Source organism: Egretta garzetta, unplaced genomic scaffold (genome assembly GCF_000687185.1).
Source record: "Egretta garzetta isolate BGI_Z169 unplaced genomic scaffold, ASM68718v1 scaffold65, whole genome shotgun sequence".
NCBI classification, from domain to species: domain Eukaryota; kingdom Metazoa; phylum Chordata; class Aves; order Pelecaniformes; family Ardeidae; genus Egretta; species Egretta garzetta.
In genome coordinates, this window is record NW_009259585.1 from 122,947 (window position 1) to 140,986 (window position 18,040).

Sequence of the window (18,040 nt, forward strand, 5' to 3'; positions counted from 1 at the left end):
AAACGATGAAGCTGGCAATGCTGCTGTTTGTAGATGCATGACCTCCTTTTCTAAAGGAGAGCTACAACCTGCTTGGGCTCTGACAACACTTAATGTCAAAATGGTGTAATTTGTAATGCTCATTGTCTGTGTCAGCTGTCACAGAACAAATAAGCATAAACACACCCCACACCCCCCAGCACGGCTCCCTCTGTCCCGAAGATCTTTGTATCATAAGAGTGTGATGAGACAGGGGCAGAAGAGATGAGAACAGGGAGGTGGGGGGGACATATGTGGGACAGTTCTTACAAGCTGTGGTCACCACACCCAGGCATTTTTGAGACTTATGTATGCATCCTACTAGAGAAGACTTGTGAAAAGGGCTTTGCATGGGTGTCATTCAGCTTTGGATTTTGGTAGGAGCTGCTGATAAATAAGGAATGGGATGCGAGAAATTTTGAGGGGTTTGGAGCTGGAGGGTGGAGGTTCGTGTTGTTGGCTGAGTGGAGGTCCAGGTTTTACACTAGAAACTTGGCAGGAACTTGGACCTTCTTTTGGTATTGTTTCTTCATTAGCAGTAATACTAGGTTTAAGTGCTTATGGCCGTGAAACTTAACTATCTGGCCTGGAAAAGTACCGTGAATTATACTGAAGAGTGTTTCTTTTTGCTGTAGAGAGATCTCAACAGAGAAAAAGTGTTTGGCACATAACTTTGTGTTGTCTAGATTTAAACCTGGCTGATGCGAAGGTCCCATCTGTGTAAGAATTGTGTGCTGAAGAGCTGTGTTCTTGTCTTCAAATGGTGTTGGTTTATAATACAAATCTCTGTAGTTCTAAAAGTAGTGCCTGGCACGAAAAAATCTTGCAAGCAAGCAGGCATAGCTTAAAAAGAAGTTACTGTCTTCCTGATGGTCGTTGTTGTCTTGAGCTGTGGTAGTCAATATGTGGGCACTCGTAATTTGGGTTGCTGTAAAACCAGTCATATCTCCTCAAAGAAAAAAAAAGTCTTTGGAGGTGGTTACATCAAGTCAGTGGATTACTGCAATCCAGCTGTAAGAACAATGACAATGCAGGATCTTCGTGCCCTTAAAATGGCAGTACACGAAGATAATCGCTGCAGCGTGGTTTTGAACGACCATAAGAAGAGCAAGGTGGCATTCTTTTCAGAGACCACAAAATGGGATAATGTAGTGTTCAAGAGGAAGATAGTAAGTGCTTGGATATCTGTGGCCTTCCCCTGTGGGTGAAATAAGAATTGGAATTGAAGGAGATCGCAATATGTAGATGTTTGAGCAGAGAAATGTAAAACAACTGTTTGTTGCAATGCTGTTGGCCCATGTAAATTAATTTAAATATAGAAGATTTGTTAAAATATAAAAGTATCTGTAGGGAGTAAAGGGGGAACCTGATCAAGGGGAATTATTTTTACCTACTATTTCAAAAAAAAAAAGAGTTGACACACTTGACTTGTGTTGCATTGTAACTCATACTGAGCAGTCTATTTTCATAGCTATTTGTGATTGAAATTTCTGGTTTCAAAGCTCTTAATTTAGTGACGTTGCAAGAACTGAATTTTCTCTCTTTACTGTTTTTACCTCCTTTTAAACTTCTATTGGTCACTAATACCTGTATTTTGATTGTATGAAGTAAGAAGTGAATAGGTTTGTCACTGCATGTGGGGAATATTCACTAAAGGATACTGGGTTGAGTTTAAAGAGCTGAAGACAGATTTGATTGTGAAGGTTCATTAAAAAAAAACAAGCAAACATACAAAACTCTGTTGTTCCTTGGCATTGTACTTGGTCAAAGAGTTAAGTGCAAGTAGAGTCAGGAGAATGACTGGATTTATGGCATCTTAGTGTTCACCAATTCAGACTGTAAGGCTGGAAGAACTGGATTGCTCAACCTCCTGTATTTTGCAGACCATTAAACTGCAGCCAGTTTCCCCATGTGTTGAGCGTAACTTTTATTTGCCCGCTTGTTTGACTCTTAACAAGAGTCATTAAAATGTGTGTAAAAGACACTAATTCCGGGTGTGCGTTCTCTGTTGGGCTGTAGCCACAGGATGGGAGAGTGAGGGTTGAGTGTTTCTGAAGGTATGTGCTTCCAGTTTACAGATGACAACACATTTGCATGTCTGAACAGAGCAGATGAGCTTTGCTTGTCTTCGGCAGATAAATGGAAGTTTTAATATTTTTAAGTAGCCTAACTGTCATTTGCAAACTAAGCTATGCAAGAGTGATTTGTGATTTGATAGGCTAAAGTGAGGGTACTTGTTGAGAGTACAACATATGGAACAGCAGTTTTATCTGGGAAGGCATGTGCATGCTTAGGTACACAGTGTAACCTGCTTCAATGACCTCTAGTGTTTTTAATGCCCCAGCTGAGATAACTGATGGTGTATTACACCTGATTTCCCTCTACTGTTTCGGGTTGTTGGTACCATCCTGCCTTGTGCTGACCTGAGGTTTACACTTTTTTTCAAAGTGCCTTTGGAGGCTCAGTGTGGGTAGGTGAGCCTGTGGCTCCCAAGGCAAGCAGAGATCTGGCAGATGTGGTTCCCTTCATCTCTACTGCACCTCCGTTTCTTGCATTTCTGGGGAGCTCCTGTCTCTGGGATGACCTTCACTGGCAACATTTTCCAGTGATTTATCTCACGCTTTGTCTGTTTTCATTGGGTCGTCCTCACCTCAATGGTGAGAAGGGGGAAAGCTATATAGTACATTATGGGGTTTTTTTATTATTGAAGCATGTTGGTATTTATCTGTTTTGCTTGTGTTGAAAGTAGAAAAAGCTATTCTTGCATCTTGTAAAAAACCACACCCACATCCCAAATCCCATCTAAGTGGTTGCTTCAGAACCCTTTCATTTCAGTAAGAATTATTTAATGTAGTCACCTTCTTTACAGATGATGACTTTGATCAGTTTGATAAGCCTGGTGCAGAAAGGTCTTGGAGAAGAAGAGCTGGAGATGACGACTGGGACAGGTAAGCAGAGTATCTTCATGTTCAGTTTCTGTATGCTGAATTATATTGCTCTGTTTTTCCATTCTGACATTTTGTATTCTAACATTTAGAGTAGTGCACATTTAGATACTAATGAAGATGTTGGTTGTTATGTATGTGTCAGCCGATGCTAGATTGTGCCAAGCACATACTTGCCTTGAGGAATATAGAGCACACTGTGAAGAGATGCCATTTAAAATTGGATAAATACAAAGTATTTGTGGTGTGTAGATAACTTCACAATTAATGTCCTGGTTTTTCTTTTAAATATTTAGTAGGTCCCAGCAGTTTAAATAGTTAGATTTTGCTAGTACTTGAATTTGCCCAACTTAATTTTTTTTTTTAAACTACATGTTTAAATTCTTATCCTTAAAGTCCTACTTCAGTTTTACATTAGGGGAGAGTAATGGAGCTTAGGTGTGGGCTTCTATTGAAAAAATATGACTGTTGTAAAGATTTAGAAGCTTGTATGAATTTGGTTATTTTGGGGAAGAATAAGAGCATGTTCTTTTATGTGAAGGCACTCTAGCTGGGAAAGACTTGAATCAAGCTGCTTACTAGACTTGTCTATTCTTTCTGGGAGAAAACTTTCCACTTTTTTCTGGGGTTGGTTTTTTTTTTAGTTATTCCTCTTTAGTAACAGAGAGACTTGTTCAGACTTTGCCGGAGGTTTTCACTGTAAAAAGGGGGAAAAAACATTCCAAACAGATTTTGTCTTTTCTAATAATCATTCAAGTGATTGTAGTAAACAAGTTTTACCCTAAGTAATTTTCCACTGAGCTGAGCCCTTGGAGTGAATCAGCTACTCCACACTTATCGTCATTCCGGAGGGATTAGTTTCCTCTTCCGTGCTTTTCTGCTAGGTTAAGTGGGTAGTTTTCGTTGCTCTAGGAGGTGAGTAAGAGTGAATAAGGAATTTGGACAATAGCTTCAGTATACAGGGTGTTCTGCTGTGTGCTGGCGAGGGGTGACTGCTCCCTGCCATGCCAGCACAGCTTTTTGTGGGTTGGATGGTGAACTGCATCAAGGAACTGATCTGGTTTGAGACTGTAATTAAAATAACTTGCTCAGGCTGGGTCACTGTACCATGCTGCCTCCAGCCTCAGCTCTGGGTATTCAGAAATAGTGAAGCCAAGATGATAGGCAAAATGCTTTGCATTAGAATATTTTTCTGAACTTTCTGCCTTTCCTGACTTCGTGGTACGAATAGGAGAGCTCTTAGATTCTGGCTGGTCGCATTTGTTTTTAGCTGTCCTACTCGTATCACCTCAGAAAACTTGGAAGAATCAAACGGCCAGAGTATTGCAAGTTGCAAGCTTATTGCCAGTGGTGAACTCCCTGGGGCAAAGCTATTTATATAGGACTTGAGAAAGGTTATCGAGTATTTTCACTTAGGTAGAGACTTTGAAGCACACAAGGATTCAGAAATATGTTTTTGTTTATGTGTTTACTATTAGCTGCATATAATTTAAAGTAGATGATCAAAAATCATATTATTTATTCTTTGGTGAAATTGCAAGGGAAGTGGCTTCAGGTGCAGTGCTGCAGATTCCAGAGTTTCATCTTGCTGATCGTTTCAGATTTTTTTCTTTTTGCAATTGTATCTAATAGAATATTATTTTATTTGCATGTGTTGGGATTTTTAAAATTATTTTTTATTATTATTAATTCTTTCTAGATTGCCAAACTGTCTTTAGAAGTGTTAAGTTCTGTGGTTGTCTGGGAAATTATAAATGCTGTACATGCATACACTGTTGCCTAATGTAATTGCTTGAATTTTTTTAACTACTGGCCTAATTCATTATAGGACAGTTTCCTGAAGATGGAAAAAAGCCTGAATGAACACAGTAGATGTTTTTTTTTAATCCTTCACACTTTGTTTTGCAACCTAAGTCCCTTTTTTTTGTGGGGGAGGGAGAAGGAGTTACGCTGTTAGTCATACATCTTGATCAACTATCAACTCTTACTGTGTTGCTACTTGACCAAGTCCGATCCCCCAGTCTTCTAAATGATTTTGAATTTCCAGATTGCTTTACTTTTTCAAACACTGGAGGGTGATAGCTGAGAGTTGGAAGGCCCATGTTATTTGGGAGTACAAATGTAACATTGTTCTTGGAGAAGTTTTCCCATTACATTTTCTTACAAATTCTTTTCCTGAAACACTTGTGTCCTTGCCACTGCTCATGTTTAATGAGGCATGCTCATGAAATTGGAGGCCAGAAAGGGCCAGGCTGACGTCTTTATCACGGGCAGTTAATTTATACTTTTGTCTCTATAAGTAGCCCAAAGCTTAGGTTTGGGGAAAACATACAGTTCTGGTGCTGTCCTGTGAGATGACAGGGCTGATTTAGTAGTTGACTTTTGCTGAAATTCCCTCGTTCTGACCCTTTGCTGATATTATTCATTCCTCTACACTGGCAGAAAACTTTCTCTTTCTTTTTTATTATTATTGTCTTTCTCATTTGGTGAGCTCAATTTACAGTGAGGGGAATGTTGAATATTGGGAGTTGAGGAAGGGGAGAAAATGGGTCTGTCTTCTGAGAGCAGTGAACTCTTAGGTTATCTTAACCCTAATTTCCTAGAATTGTGGCTTTGGAAAGACCTTTGTGTCTTGATGATAGTGAGGGTGAGTTGCCTTTGGAACTATCACAGATGTGTACTTCTGTTCTAGTTTAATTTATTTTGTGTGGCTTTACGTGGTATCAGATTGCAACCATTCAATTTTGTCTGTTTTTCTCAGCTAACCTAAGATCTTTTAGTAGCTGGGTGTTTGGAGGTTGGTTTTTTTGGCTTTTTTGTTTTTAATACTCAGATCTGATAATTCTGAGCCCTCGTTTCTGATAGATAACTTGAGATTTGGCTATTTTAAAAGAAGCTTGAGATAGGTCCGCTTTACCATGCAGGCTTTTCTCTGTTACTCTGTTTATTCAAAAAGTTACCAACGGTGATTTTTCTTTAATTTAATCAGTTTAATTTATCAGTAAAAATACTGAATAACATTGACTATTTTAATAAATTTTGAGGGGCATTCTCTGAAACATTTTTTGTTATGAGCTTCATTTATGTGCTAGTGAAAGTTTTTCTGACTGTCAGCTAATACACTAAAGCTTTTAAAAATCTAGAATATGTATGCAATTACTTCTGTTGACCAAATGTTTAACCTTTTTTTAAAAGAATCACATTGAGGATGGTTTTTAGTAATGCGTTGAATAGCCCTAACTATGTTTAGATAATTAATTTAATCTTTTGCTTTCTTTTCCATTTTTTCTTGATCTGGATTTCTTACTACCTGAACTTGGTTTTTGTATTTGAATGCTGCTATAACACTTGCTTTTGCTGTCTTTTGGAATTTCTCTAGTGCAGCTTTATTAAAAGCTGTCAGTGGTGGACCATAGTGCTGTGAAATATTTTCAAACCTTTTGGTGCGTTTGTCAGATTACTGGCAGCTGAAGAGATTAGTGACTTTTTCCTACTTCAATTTTGGCTCTGAATTCTTCTGAAATAATTTCTGTTACTTAGAGTTTTCTGTCTCTGAAATAAAGGGCTTAAATTCTCATCAGTTTGCTCTTTGGGATTTACGATATGTATTATGTCCCAATTTTTGTTTAATATTGCAGTAAGCACAAAACAATTGCTATTTGTTTAGTCATTCCTGGAACTGTTTGAGTCAGTAGCTATGGACAAATACTGTGTACTGATGATAACGTCCTATTTAGAGCTGATTTGGAATATCATCTGTTCTCTTCTAGCCCACAAGATTTTTATTCCCTTCCTGCATTATCTGTACAGTAATCACGTCTGAAAGAGATGTACCCATCTGTAAAAACAGCTTTTAGCGCTGATTTATGTCTTGGGATTGGCTTCCCCATTTTCAAGTATTTCGTATACTTCCTAAGGAACTCTTACACCTATTTCCGTATAGCCCGTTGTTCTGTATAGCCCATTCTCACTTTGGGGTATTTATTTTTTATGTAGTATCTGAGGCATAGTTTGTGGGTGGGGTTTTTTTTTTTTTATGGTGTGCAGGTAGAAATAGGTTCATGTTCTCAAAATACAGCTCATATTCCAAATATCGGCATGTCATTTTAGTATTAGGATATGCATGTTCTAATATGAGCACTTGTCAGTAATGAGTGTTTATTATAGAGGGGGGAATCTGTGCATTCCTGTCACTAGGTAATTCCTTCACTGAAGGAAGAATGAGATTAAGCAGTTGTTGTAAAGCTTAATTAATCTGGACTGTAGTTCTTTGTGTTGCATCCTATTTATCTGACAGAGGCTATGTGAGGGCAGAAGTTTTGTAAGCCAGGTGTTTCTATGCTTCCTGATTTCTTAGCCACACTTACAAAGATGGTGAAGCATGCATTTGATTTTGTCATCCTAGAAATGTCTGTTTGACTTTACCCTCAAGTTGAGGAGGAGGGATTTGAGTATTTATGAAAGATACAGGCCTAAGTGGCTCCCACCCAGCTGGCCCTCCCAGTGCCTCCTTGCTCAAGTGTGGCTTGGGCCACATGGTGGCCTGTAGACTGAGTCTTGCCCACAGGACATCGTCTCACTCACTGCTTCCCTCGAGAGGTGGGAAACAGCAGTGTGGGCAATATGCCTAAACAGCCTTGAAGCAAAGGATCTGGAGTGGGGGCCTAACTAACTGTGTTTTAAATGCCTGCACTTTGTGTAGGTTTATGTGCTGCCTTATAGTTGGGGGGATATGGAAAGGGGAGCGTATGGAAATGAAAGGACTGCGCAACCAACAGTGGTCCTATTTAATATGTGTGGTCTATTGTTTCATTTTAAATATATATCTCCTTTTTCAACTTGCTGAAAGGAAAACTGTGCAGACAATTATCCTCAAGTTAGTTTTTTAAGGTGTATACTCTTTATGGTGTTTGTTTCTGTTTTCTAAGGTTCAGCTTCTTAAATTTGTTAATGTTTTCCAGTGAACTTGATGATGACTTGCTTGGAGAGGATTTGCTAACTGGCAAAAAGGTAAGAGATGTGCATTGAAATGAATTGTTACAGATGCTAAGATATGAATGTTGTTTAACTTAGCCACTTCAGTTGTTTGGTATGGCCTTTTACGTATTTTACAGTTGCATCCCCAAAGCCTGACAGCCACAGGTACCTGAGATCTGCTCTGCACCTAGACCTCTGTTTCCTTTTGTGAAGTACCTCCAAGTGTGGCTTTTTAAAATAAAACTTTTAGAAATTTTTTTTTCTGAGATGGTATTTCTTCTCATAACACACAGTTCAAAAAGGAGATGGCTCTCAAAATTAGTTTCTTTGTAGCTCATATTGAACAATTAAAAGAACAAAGCAACCCCCCCCAAATTATGCCTCCTGAGTGCTGATTAGTGTTCTGGAGAATTCACTTCAACTGCCAGTTTCCTGGCTATTAAAAGTTACTCATCAAAATACCATCGGTATTTACCAGAGAGTAAACAAAAAGGCAGTTAGTGGTGTCTGTTAAAGATCCATTCACTGCGCACAATCCACTACTACTTTGTCTGATGAGCAGGCAGAGGATTTCCCATTCTACACTGAGGGAAGAATATGGGAGCAGCTGGCATTGGAGAATATAAATGAGTTCCCCCATGTCTGCTAGAGACTCTTCACTCTGATATCTATTTCCAAACTTGAACTCTATGAAAAGAACTAAATGTATATTTGAATTTACCAGATATCTGCAGAAGACAAAGCTTCTGTTTGGGAAATCAAAACTGGCTAGTCACCTCTTTTTTCACTTCATCTGCTAAATGAATTAATTTAGAAAATAGTTTTTAAAGTTTTAGTTGGAGGCGAATTGGTTTAAGAAACCCAGATCTGGTAACAGTTGAGTTTTAATTGATGTAGTTTTTTATAATCACACTCCAAATGCTGGAAGTTAGCTTCTTGAAATTATTCTGTAAGTAATCCCTATTAAAGATAGGAAGTTCGTTTGTCTCATGTACTGGTTTAAAAAATGAAATAAAATTCCAGGAGGGATAGGGATTGCAGATGTGTGTTATGTAATCATCAAAACCATAAGCAGTTAATGTTGCATATACCTTTGTAGTTGAAACATGAGTTGATAAAGCTACTTACTTATCTTAAAAAAAAAAAAACCAAACCAAACACAGAACCACCAACAACAAAAAAACCAAACAAAAACCCTACCCATATGAATACTGAGCAGTACTAAATTTCTCCAGTGTATTATGTGTTCTTGTGCTTTTCCTACTCTTGTTTTCAGTTTGCCATGTTACAGGGCTCTTAGCAATATCTGTGGGTATGGACTCATATTTTGGAGTAATAATAGATTTCTCAGGAAGTTTTCCCTGAGCTATTTAGGCTAAACTTGTTTCTGGTTAATCTCAGTACTTTTAGATAAGTCTACCCTTGTATAACCTTTCTGCCACTATTACTTTAGAGGATGGAAATAATGTTGCTGAGTAAAACTGCAGTGATCTCTTCCTAGTGCGTAATTATTAAAAAAAATTAGCTAAAATGATGATAAACAAATTAGGAGAAGTTCAGAAAAGGCATGATATTTTATTCTATTTTTTTTCTCCACTTACAAACTAATTATGGTTTTTCAGTTTCTTCAAGTTTCTTCATATCATCATAACCTTTCCTCCAGTCTCCTAAGTATCTGTGCTTTCTAGAAACTGCCGTAACTTAGAGTTTTTTCTTGACTTGTCTAAGGCACAAAGGTCACAATGCAGTTAGATAAGAGCACTAAAGCTAACCGTCCTTTCTTCTGGTATTTCTTAACTGAGTTGTCATCTTTGGCTGTATTTGGGAATGCATCAGTGAAAAGTGTTGATAGCTAGGCAAATTTGAGTTCTGTAAATTTCCGTAAGTTTGTCAAACGTTTGTTTTCAGATATGTTGTCTTGTGTAGTGTATTTTTTCCCAGTGAATTAGGTAATTTCATTGAAGATGTGGTCTTAGTCTGGGATGCATTCCTCATAAAAAAAATACTTAGTGTTCAGAAGTTACAATAGTTTCAGTACCTAGTTAGTTGAAAGCTTATATCTATTTTTATGTTCATGATTGACTTTTTCTGATACCTAGAATCAGTCAGACTTGTCAGATGAAGAGCTGAATGATGATCTTCTGCAAAGTGACAATGAAGAGGAGCAAGAATTCCGGTATCTGTTTTCTAAATCTTGTGTTTTGAATAACTAAGCTATTAATGACTACTACTATTACTGATAACTAGTAACTACTAAGCTGAAGTTATTGGTGTATACTTAAAATAGTTTTGCTTTTTATCTAGCCAGCTACTTAATGATGTATATATAATGTGTTCAATAGCATTGTTAGCATTTCAGTAAAACTAATTTTTGTTTATTTGAATCTAATAAACTTAGATCTGTTAAAAAAGCCTATAAAGAAGAAACTGTCATCTCCTGTTCATTTAGAATTATTTATAAATATTTACAGAGCTCTTGTTCTGTGCTTCTTGGTATTGTTGTAAGCTTCCTTTTCTGCTGTCTTGCTTTTAAAAATGTATCTTGACTCCTAAGATCCTGAGGAGGGGAGCTTCATAGTTTGTAAGGCTTGATTTGTGGCTTAAATATTTGTACACAATTACACAACAGAAAATTTTGTACAGAGTTTATTGCATGAGCAGGTACTTCCATGGGAATTTACTGAGGATCCTGCCCTGTGGATACCGTGTGGTAATAGAGCTCCACAACTGACTTGTGGGCCTTAAAAGTCAAAATGAGTGTCTTGCATTTTTACTTTTCAAGCAGGACTGAAGGGGAAAAGGAAGATGCTCATGATGAAGTGTTGGTGGCACTAGCTATTGTAAACAGTAAATTCTGAGTTTTGCATTTCCTCCAGATTGTAAACTTCCCAGTTTTTGTATTGATTGGCTTTTTTCAGTGTCTGTGCCAGTGCTGTTACTAAGTAATCTTAAGTAATCTTAGGCATTTAAATGACAGTTCTTGACTGTATGTTTTATATTATTTCAAGCAGAACATTAAATCTGTCATAAAAATGTAAGTTTAAATTCAAGATAATCAAGAACGAACAATATTAATACATTTAGTAAAAAATAATTTATGAGCTTATTCTGTTTGATTGGGAAAACTGATGCAGTTACAGTAATTTTGTGTATTTTTTGTTAGTCTTTGAATTAAAATTGAATCCAGTCTGCTTTGGTTACCAAGCAGGACTTTTGCCAGTTTGACCTGCTAAACCATCTGGTTGGTTCGATTCCCCTGGTCAAATAGCCTGCAGCTGGTGATAAGCTGCAGTACAGTGTGCATTATGAGAATATGGCATGGAATCAAATAGTGTGTGAGGTATAATTTTGTCCACCAACTTAGAGATTTTTTTATTTGTTGGCTTTGTTTTGCTAAATCTTTGTGAGTAGTTGACTGTTATGCTTCAACCTCTGAATTTTTTTTTTTCCCCTATACCATAGTTCTCAAGGTGTCACAGTTAGCCTCAATGCTACGTCTGGCATGCTTACATCATACGAACTCTCTGAGACCATCAATGATCAATCGATAGAACATGAGTCTGAGTATGACCAAGGGGAAGATGAAATTGGTTATGACAGATCTGAAGCACCTGAAGTATATGCTTCAGATTATGCAGAGGAAGGACATTATGAAGGCAATGATCCTGAACTGACAGAAGACCAAATAGAATATGGGGAAGAGCCTGGAGAAGAAGATGAAGTGCTAGACCTTGAAATCAATGAACCCCTAGATGAATTTCCAGTGAGTTTCATTCTATTGTATCTTCAAAGATAACATTGCTTCACGTGCATAGGGTTTTAGACTGATTTGAAATCTGTTTACTTCCCTAGGGAGGAGGGGAAATTAGACCTATTATCACTGTCTGCCAGTTTCTTTATCTAGGCTGTGACAAAGTTTGTGTTGACAGCTTGTTTGGCGGTAGGTAATGCTCCTTTGTCACGCTGGAAGGCAGTTGAGAATCATGACCTTGAGGATTGTATCCTTAAGGAAGAAAACAGCTTTGTGTGGTGGAGATACACTGACAATTGTTAGAAGTACTTAATGCAAAAGCTTTTATCCAGGCTTTAGACAAGATCTGATAAAGTCCTTCGAAGGTGAAAAGATTATTGACCTGCTAAAGACATCTTTAAGGTGCTAATATCCCAAAGTGATTGATGTCCTGCTCGTTCATCCTTTTTGTAACTGAGAACTGTCTAAACCTGAATAAAGAGATTGGAGGTTAGTTCAGAAAATGTCACCTGCATAATTCAATATAATTTAAGCAGTGTATTAGAGAACATGCACTGGCTTTAATTGCTAGTGAAATGATTTAATCTTAATTAAAACTGTATGTGATCAATGAGATGTTTTAAAATACAGGCAGACTTAGGAAAGGTTTTGCTCTCATTTTTTGATCATAATTGTTCAGAATCAAATCCGTTTGTGGGTAAGCACTTGCAGAATGTTTTAAGAGTGTTTATGTTTTTGATGGGCTAAAATCTGATGTTAATATATATGTGCTACAGGTACATGTTTGCTTTGGTAAGAAAGTACTGCAGTGTTTGCTTCATGAATTTGTAGTCAAAGGATGTCAAAGTACAGAAGTAGATGGGGCAAACAGTGGTAGATGGGATCTTTATGATGCCATTGCTGGAATATGAATGCAAACTGTTTTGGTTATGGTTTTGATAATATTGAAATTGTCTAGTTAAAAGCCCTGCTAATTATACCTTTGTGGTGGGTTGATCCTGGCTGGATGCCATGTGCCTGCCAAAGCCACGCTCTTGCTCCCTGGACAGGGGAGAGAAAAATGTAATGGAAGGCTCATGGGTTGAGGTAAGGGCAGGGAGAGATCATTCACCAATTACCATCATGGGCAAAACAGATTGGACTTGGGGAAGCTAGTTTAATTTATTACCAATCAAATCAGAGTAGGATAATGAGGAATAAACCCAAATCTTAAAAACACCCTCCTCCCACCCCTCCCTTCTTCCAGGCTTAACTTCACTCACGATTTCTCTCCCTTCTCCCCCCCCAGCAGCACAGGGGGATGGGGAATGGGGGTTGGAGTCAGTTCATCACATGCTGTCTCTGCCACTCCTTCATGCTCAGGGGAGGACTCCTCACACTCCTCCCTGCTCCAGCCTGGGGTCCCTCCCGTAGCAGACAGTCCTCCACAAACTGCTCCAGTGTGGGTCCTTCCCGTGGGCTGAAGTTCTTCCTGAACTGCTCCAGCATGGGCCCATCATTTCTATGGGGTGCAGTCCTTCAGGAGCAGATGGCTCCAGTGTGGGTTCCCTGTGGGGTCACCAGCTCAGCCAGCAAACCTGCTCCAGCGTGGGCTCCTCTCTCCATGGGGGACACAGGTCCTGCCAGGAGCCTGCTCCAGTGTGGGCTTCCCACAGGGTCACAGCCTCCTTCAAGCACGCCCCTGCTCTGGCATGGGGTCCTCACCAGGCTGCAGGTGGGGATCTGCTCCCCTGTGGGCCTCCCTGGGCTGCAGGGGCACAGCCTGCCCCACCAGGGGAATCTCTGCTCTGGCACCTGGAGCACCTCCTGCCCCTCCTGCTGCATGGACCTGGGGCTGCCCTGCTCACAGATTCTCACTCCTCTCTTCTCCAGCTGCAGCTGTGCAGGGTTCCCTCCCCCCTCCCCTCCTTAAATACATTATCCTAGAGGTGCTACCACCATCACTGATGGCCTCAGCCAGCAGTGCGTCCATCTTGGAACCAGCTGGCACTGGCTCTGTCAGACATGGGATGAAGCTTCTAACAGCTTCTCAAAGAAGCCACCCCTGTAACACACACATACACACTCACACCCCCCATTACCAAAACCTTGCCACCCACCCAATATAACCTTATATGATATGTCACTTATAATTGGCAGTTCTGATAGATACAATATGTCTCTTCCAGTTCTGGAGACAGTAACAATGCATACAGAGCCCATCTGTTAATGGTGGAGTGTGATTTGTGATTCTGTAAAGTTGACCTGTGTCTTTTCACTTTCTTGTGTTATTGTATTAGGATGAAGATTACATGCAATCATATAATGAGCAAGGAATGGAAGAACAAGAAGAATATACAGCTGATGAGGAGCTGGAAGAATCCCAGACAATAACAAATGAATCAGAAGAGGTATGCTGTTAATTTAATGGAAACTTAAAATAACTATTTGTTTTCAGAATTTGAATTTGTAGAATTGTCCATATTGCTGGGTAAGAAGCGATGCAACTTTGCCAATGTTGAATTATTGGTGGTGTTATTCTTTGTGTAAGATGAACTGTGATAGCATCTGTATTGTTAGATACATCAGATCCCCTCTCCTACTTGGGATGAAAGATGTAAGGCAGAGCTCAAAATGTCCATATCTAATCTTAGCATCAACATTAGAAACTTCAGGGACCATTTTGGGTATGAGAATGGTAGTAATACTGCATGCTGTCTGTTAAATCTCTAATAGCTATGGTGCCTCACTTTCCAGATGGGTAATTTGCAGATGTTGGGACTGTAGATAATAGTGTTCAGGTATCCCACTTTGAGGAGGAGCGTGAGCATGGAAGGTTCTGTATGTTAGAAAGGCAAAGGTCAGATTGTTGTTTTGAAAGAAGTTGTATTGGGGCTGAAATTTCTGTGAAGTTTATCTTAATTCTTTGATTTGGAAAAAGGGTTAGTTCCTTCATTTGCAAGAAGAAAACTTACGCCAAAACTGTCAAGTATATGTTCACTGGTTATAGCCTAGGACAGTGATATCATACTTGTTACTAATTTGCAGCAAGTTTTTGATGTGGGATTTTTTTTCCTTTCCCCACCAGGAATCTGCTTTAATTTTACTTCTATTCCAGTTCTTGATTAAATAGGATTGAATGGATTACCTGCTGAGAAGCGTAGTCAGAGTGTGTTCCCTCTTTGGAGCTTTAACTCATCAGGAAATTAATTCCTCAAAGACAAGGCAGCGTTCCTCTACGAAGTTCTAGCAAATGGGTGTGCTGTGATACTCCCCAGTTGTATCAAACTTACTATAATAGAACAACATTCTTTGGTAGGTGGAGAGATGCATTGAAAGGGGCCACCTGCATGGTTCAGTCTTTGCTGTTGCAAGCATGACATCTTACACCAAATATACCTTAAATGTAGTTAATTTCCTAAGTATTAAATCTACCTTTCCAAAGAACTGTGAAACACTTCAACACTTTTTGTTTATTCACTGGATTATATATACTTTCCTTCTGGTGTTTTAAAAGCAGCCTGATGTGTTTGTGCTGTCTGCAGCCAGCGACTGTATAAGAGCACCGCACAGTAAAATTAAGTACATAGTTGGAATTCACTGCCAAACTTACTGCTTTAAAAAAGCACAGCTTCATTTTTTAGAGTATGAACTAGTGAGAATTCTATAATAATCATGTTGTCTAAATTTGTACAATTCAGAATCTAATTACTTTCATTCAAAAGATAACATTAATGTAAGCTTTTAATTGATTTTGTTAATAGACCTTTTAGAGAATTTGTTCATCATGTAATGTGACTATTTTGGCCACATCTTTATTCAGTTAATCTACATTCTGACTTTATTCTGATGGCTTGCAGATTGCCACAGGTTCCTTGTTTTCAAAATAGTGCCATCTTTTTATTTCTTTATTCTTAATATGTAGCTTATTTACATTTGTCTGTAGGCTCACAATTGCAGTGTCCAAATGAGAATACCACCAAGAGAGAGAACTTTTGTAGAGTATGCACTTGGTTTATTACATGGTTAGATGCATGCTTCCAGCTCTGAATAGTTTTGTTCTGCATTTGAGTGTTATATTTAAATCTCATAACGTTCACTGCTTGTAAACAAGGGTAATTGTTGGCATTCTTCTGTAGAAGATGCAACACAAGAATGGAGTTGTACTAGATGTGGTACAAATAAATAGCATTATTATTTCTTGATTGAAAGTTGGCATCTGAGTAACTGAGAGCGAACTGATAAAGTGTTTGGTAGTATTGTATTTTAAGCAGTTTCTAGATTAAAATCAAATAACCTTTTATTATATTGCATGAAGAAATTTTGTAAACCAAGAGAAAAACTGGCTGGGGAATTGGAACATGATGGGGGGGAAACTGGTGAGTAAGGGAAGTGAGAGACCTGATAAGAGTGGCTCTCAGGTGGGAGATGTGAGGAAGAGGCAGGAAAAGTTTGTGTCCTTGGCCAGATCAGGTTCAAGGCATGCTTCTTCACTTGATATTTAATTTGAAACGGTGCTTAGAACTTGGATTTTGAATAAATAACACCCTTTGTGGAGCTTCCTTGAAAAATGCAGCAATGCTTCAGAAAGTATTTTTGCTTTCCTGATATACAAAGCAAAATCCAATACCTAGAAGTTTCAGCAGCAAATGGGTGTGGTAAAACTGTCAGTTACATGAATTATGTCCTGAATGCTTGTAGAGTAATAATATCTCTAGTTAAATGTTCTTAAAAATGTAACCTCCTAAAATTAGAATTCATAATTTCTTTGTTTTATATTGGAACTAATCTCCTGTGAAGTCTATGATAGGGGGTTTCTCATTGCATAAATTTAAACCACGTCTTGGGTTACACTGATAAGAAGTGATGTGGACTTTAATCAAGTAAACATTTCAGGAAGAAGTGCTGCATACTGCTTTTCTTCTGATAGAATACAGTCTTAGACAAAAAAGGCCGACGTGTCTGTCTGAATTGTTCCATCTGTGTTTAGCCAAAACTTATGCTTTTTAGTTCGTTGTTCGAGTTTGAAGATGCTACCTGTCAGCCTGGAGGAAAATGATGAAGAGAGTGCAAATCAGAACAGCCAAGTTCTAAACATATTTAGAAGCTCTTAGGTTTGTTTTTTATCCCCATTTTTCATCTGTGAAGTGGAGGTGCCCTTGGAATAGGTGTAACATCTTATCTGCTCTCTGTTATTTCTCCATCCCTTAGGATTGAACATTTTCTGCTGCTTCATTGTTAGCCTCTGGCAGAAGCCTCCACTGCTTATTTTCTAGCTAGTTAAAAGTTCTTTGTTTCACTGTCATAATGTTGCACGTGGAAGTGATCTGGTTTAGCCTTTACACTGCCAAGATGTACTGTACATCTTGGCACACTCTGGCACAGAGCTCTCCAGAACACTTGACAGTCCCCATGTTCAGGAGGATCCTGGGCTAAGATCAGCGTTTATTGTGCTGAGTAGTGTTTTCTCCTCCTTTCCATGGGCTGTGTCTGTTACCAGTCCTGCCACTGTGAGGCAAGCTGTTTGGAGCAGGAGCACTCGCTCTTGCTTCATAGCAGATCATTACCCAGCGTGGGGAGTTCTGGTCAGTGACTGGGATTTATGGCATAATTATTTAATCAGGATGGCAGAGAACTCTGACGTTGTGAATGAAGAAAGGTCAACTTTTCTTCGTAAGGAAGAGTCAGCAAAGCTCTTTGGTAGCTTTGTGCAGTGTCCTAACGGGAAATGTTATAGTGCAGTCAAGTGACCTCGAGTAGCTGTTCAAGGACTGTTTATGTATATTCAGAGATATTCAGGATTAGCAAGTATTAAATAGAATCCTATAAGTAGTAGTATGTATTAATTCTATGTCTGCACTTGTGTCTTTTCCTGTATACATTTCTTTTGAAACATAGAATGCATTCACTTACTGTAATCTTGGCAAAACAATTCATCCTGTTAGGCTGGAAGTTGGAAAAGATGATCTAAAGAAGTCTTGCATGCTACAACTATTGAACAAATTGCAGGGTAAGGGTGTATGCTCCTACACAGCTCAGATAACCTTTCCTGGAGCTGTATGTAGAGAACATATGGTTGGCTGTCAGACATGTTTGTGTCTCCATCGCAAGTAATATAAATCCCTCAATAATACATGTAATCAGACTTGGACATGGGTCAGTTAGCATTCTTGTGCACTGCCTTTCCTTGGTGCCTGCTTTTTCATTAGCTCCTTTGATTTTTTTTTTTTTTTTGTTTTGCTATTTAACGCCTGTATGGCTATTGTTTGCTAATAGGTGGTGTGAGCATTACACTGATGAATAAAGTGAGTTAGACCCAGAATACTACAGAATCCCTATAAGTGGTTATGAATAGAATAGTGCTGGTCTA

At 38.7% G+C, this 18,040-nt stretch overlaps 1 protein-coding gene across 1 annotated transcript in view; it reads left to right on the forward strand.

Moving 5' to 3' along the window:
• Positions 1-1,040: 1,040 nt before the first annotated feature.
• Positions 1,041-18,040, forward strand: part of RBM33 (RNA binding motif protein 33) — a 100,166-nt gene continuing 83,166 nt past the window's right edge. The window contains exons 1-7 of the mRNA XM_035893268.1: positions 1,041-1,187; positions 1,902-1,938; positions 2,873-2,966; positions 7,925-7,973; positions 10,040-10,116; positions 11,403-11,703; positions 13,971-14,081. Of these exons, the coding sequence (XP_035749161.1) occupies positions 1,041-1,187; positions 1,902-1,938; positions 2,873-2,966; positions 7,925-7,973; positions 10,040-10,116; positions 11,403-11,703; positions 13,971-14,081 (816 nt within the window). The remainder of the gene's footprint in view (positions 1,188-1,901; positions 1,939-2,872; positions 2,967-7,924; positions 7,974-10,039; positions 10,117-11,402; positions 11,704-13,970; positions 14,082-18,040) is intronic.